This window comes from Zerene cesonia, chromosome 28, assembly GCF_012273895.1.
Source record: "Zerene cesonia ecotype Mississippi chromosome 28, Zerene_cesonia_1.1, whole genome shotgun sequence".
Taxonomy (NCBI): domain Eukaryota; kingdom Metazoa; phylum Arthropoda; class Insecta; order Lepidoptera; family Pieridae; genus Zerene; species Zerene cesonia.
The window spans coordinates 2138682-2142777 of record NC_052129.1 but is presented as its reverse complement, the minus strand read 5'-3'; the positions used below and the strand labels follow the sequence as shown (position 1 = coordinate 2142777).

General features: G+C 33.4%; 1 protein-coding gene across 1 annotated transcript in view; it reads left to right on the top strand.

Annotated features, from left to right (window-relative positions):
- The window catches only part of LOC119837690, a 23485-nt gene that overhangs the window by 17724 nt on the left and 1665 nt on the right, over positions 1 to 4096 (top strand). Inside the window, exon 13 of the mRNA XM_038363421.1 lies at positions 19 to 4096. Coding sequence (XP_038219349.1) covers positions 19 to 4096 — 4078 coding nt within the window. The remainder of the gene's footprint in view (positions 1 to 18) is intronic.

Below are 4096 nucleotides of genomic sequence, written 5' to 3'. Positions count from 1 at the left end.
TATTTCAAACAGAATTTGGTGATTACTGTGTTCCTTCTATTGAAAAAGAAGTACTTCTAAAACACCAAAAAAGATTTTTACAGAAGTGTTCGGTGAAAATAGAACGTGGTGACATTTTAAAGAAAATTCGGGCGGCTAAAGCTTGTCTGCGATTAGAATCTAATACAATTTGTGGTTTTCAAGATTTACCACAGAATATGGATGAAGAAAAGCTATTTAATGAGGGCGATGACAATGACAATATTATTGAAATAGATGACAGCTCGAACGATTCTGTAAACAATATTAAAATGATAAAATCCCCTGAAAGACAATCAAATATAAGGCCTAAACTTAGTAGAGACCTTGACGTGCTTAAAAACTCAAATATAAAAAGATTTCTTCTACCTAATTCTTTCGAAACAATAGTCGATGGTGAACCTATTATTCTGGAGGAAACTGAGTTTGTTAAAATTGGAGAGTTTGAAAATATTTTAAGAGAATCAATTAATGATGACAAAAATAGATGGATGAGCAGTTGTTTTGTGAAACTTATTAGATGTGATAATGACATTTCAATAAATAATGACAACGTAGATGAACCCGACGATTCGACGTCTAGTTTACATCGTAGCGGCTCTTTCTCTATTTTAAATGATTATTTTATTGATGACTTAGAATTAGGAGATGACATAATAAATCAAACAGAAGAAAGTTCAGAAAAAATATGTCAACCTGGCTTACGTTGTTATTCAGAATGGCTCTTTACAAAAGCTTCGCTTCGCAACATGGCATTAGATAATAGCCAATTTAACAATTGTCTCCAATGTGAAAAAATACCTTTGGATGAAATTCAAGATGTTTCAACGGACTATGAAAGTGATTTAGATAGTTATTCATCACTTGCTGCTGAACAGAACAAACACCAATGTGTGGATCAAAATCAATTACCACCAAGCTTAGTTTCAATCATGACGAAATACTTCGCCAATAATCCAATTATTGATTTTCTAAAGCCTCTAGCTGCTGTTAATCATTCCGTCCCGGCGATAAATTTGAAAAGAAAAACTGTACATGCTTCTGCTGATCAAGGTATAACAAAGAGCAAAATTTCTAAAACAATTATCTCCATGAATAAGCCACTGGAACTTCAGGCTTCTAACGATAGCTGTATACACAATATCGTTAATATTCCTGAAGCCATCGATGGAAATCAACAGAAGGAAGAAAAACTCCAGATCGATATTATGATTGACAACGAAAAGGTTGAAAAACGTGTAAGGAGTGATGATAAGGTTACAATTGAAAATAAAGACAAAATACAGATACCAACTACTAAACAACATAAAGAATATGTATGTGCTAACCAAATACCGAGTAATTTGAAAGAAGATAAAACAAAGTTCGCGCACACTTCCAATGACACAATATTTTCAAATGATAATGATTGCTTAAGAATGTCTACATCGCCAATGGATAAAGCAAGGGAATATAATAATATGTGCACCTCATATTTTGATTATACGTATACAGTAAGATGCGTTGTTCAAGAGTTTCTTAAAAAAGAGAAAGAAAGTTGGGACGAAAATAGCTTACAATTTAATCAAATAAAATATGAAGGTATTACCGATATTAAGAATAGTACAGATGATATCTTTGATAGTAATTCAGTTAGAAGAGAACTTACAGAAAGTGATGAATGTAGCAATAAATTAAAGGATGTACAGACTAAAGATAATTTAGGGGGCTTATCAATAGATCAAATAAAATTAGATGGCTTAACAACCGAGAAAGAATACGTGGCAGATTCAATTTTGGGGAAAAAAGAAACAAAAGAGACATATGAAAAGCCCAATGAAAATATCCAAAAAATTGTTGACGATTCTAAAAACTTAACCATCGAAATGCCGGCTATTATAGAAGAAAATAGCGCAGTGTTTTCCATCAACGGTGACGTTTCCGACCGTACTAAATTTAATGAAGGAAATCGGACATTTACCGATGAAAACCGCAACTCTAAAGATTTATCACTTTATCATAAGACCCATAACAATAACTTGGAAATGATGTTACCTAAATCAAATGTGTCTGCCCAAAAAAATGTCACATTAATTTATAGTGCAAATTCAGAAGTTATATTAAAAGGCTCTGAATACAAAGATCCCAAAATAGGCACATGTTACTTGTTTCCTTTGAGAACTTATTTAAAAAAAGGAGAAGAAAATGGAGTTTTGAACGTATTAAAGATAAATACCGACCATTCAGATAATGGTGTGATTGAAAAAACAATTGATGAAGATGACTTTCATATTATGATTCCGAAGCTAACATACTCCAGACATAGAATTGATACAAACACGTCTCTGCAATATTTAAACAGTTTTATCAAAAGAAATTTGAAGAGAAAGAGAGATTCAGTAGATACAAAAAACAACGAAAAACGATACCGAAAAGGTAAAAATATTGACTATCCTAAATTTACAGTAGCCGCTATGGAAAAATCTGCGTATGTTAAAGAATTTAATCGATTGATTGATTATTGGAACAATGTAAAATTCTCATTTTCTCGATCGTACCATAAGATAGAAAACTTTGATGTATGTGACTTATTAAAATCATGGCCTATAGAAGGAACCATTAATGTTTCAGCAAATGACTGTACGGACGAAAATGTTCTTTTTATTTATGATAACGATGAAGCCAAATTCGACTACGATCCCCTCCATAAATCATTTGCAGAGGAACTCGCATCGGAGTATCAAGAAAATGAATATAAATCAATCGAAATTAATGAAACTAATTTTAGTATGGGTTTTGGTGAGGGGTCCGACAGAGTCATCCAAAGTTATGTAGATCGAAATACTCTTCCAAAAATTTCGGCTGCGACTCTGTCGGACGTAAAACATGCTCAGCCGTCTTTATCATTCGAGTATTGTAAGAATTTGAATAAAACAAGTGAAGATAAAATTGAAGTTACACAGCGTTACATTTCATATGTACGTCTTAAAGACAAAGTTCGTTCCTTTTTCAAAAGGACAGCTCTCGAGCTTCACAACGATTGGATATTAAATAACACAAAAGAATGTAAGAATTGTGATAATATTTATGAAAGCTCTAATTTTCCTTTTGATGTGAACAACTTGGATTTTTTTGGGGTACCTTATAGTGAATCAGTAGTACAAGTAGTTCAAGTGGGGCAGCTTCCAGTGAGTGCTGCAGCTCAAAATCCGGTCACATGTGATCCACGTGTTACCCAAGTGACAGACGCTAGTCCACCACAATGCTCCGCTGAAAATAGTCCCCGTGATGGGTCCCAAGCCTCAATGAAAACTGAATATACTGAATTAACTACAGCTGATCTAAGTATTCCTTTGGTTCAAGAATATGACAGACACAACCAAACAATGCATATGTTATCTCAAGAAAATCATAAACTGTCATTCTCTGACGAGAATATACCAATAGAAACTGAGGTCAATTCTATCGTTAAAATAGAAATAGCTGAAGAAGTCCTTGAAAGCGAAGAACAGAACGAGAATGTGGAAAATGAACTTATGAATTCTGTTACAAATCATGATTCAAATAGAAATTACTCGTTTGATACAAATACCGTTAACTCCATGGACTCTCAGGATGAGTTATCATTTGAATCATTAAATAATTGTAATCCGTATTCCCAACATGAGGAACAAAATGACTCTAGTGAAAAAACAGATCAAATTGCCCATGCCATGAACGCTGCTGGAATAAATACAAATTCTGAATCACTCATTGCAGAGGAATCACAAACAATTGGGAATATTTTGTGCGATAAGTCCAGCGAAGAATCGAGAAACGCAACACAAAATTCTCACGAAAATTATTCCAAAACCACTGCTATTAATGCTTTAGCTTTACAACAAGCATTAGCTCAAATATTACCACCACCTTTGAATCGAACAAATTCTTCTGAAAATAATAACCAAAATACTAATACCCCATCTCCTCAAGTTCTGCACATTGTGCAAGGAAAGAATTCTTCTGTAAATCAACTAACGTTAGTTGATAGCTCTCAAAAATCTGTTATTAACGCTTCTAACTCCACACCTGTGTTACATATAGTGCAAAATAAAGGGAC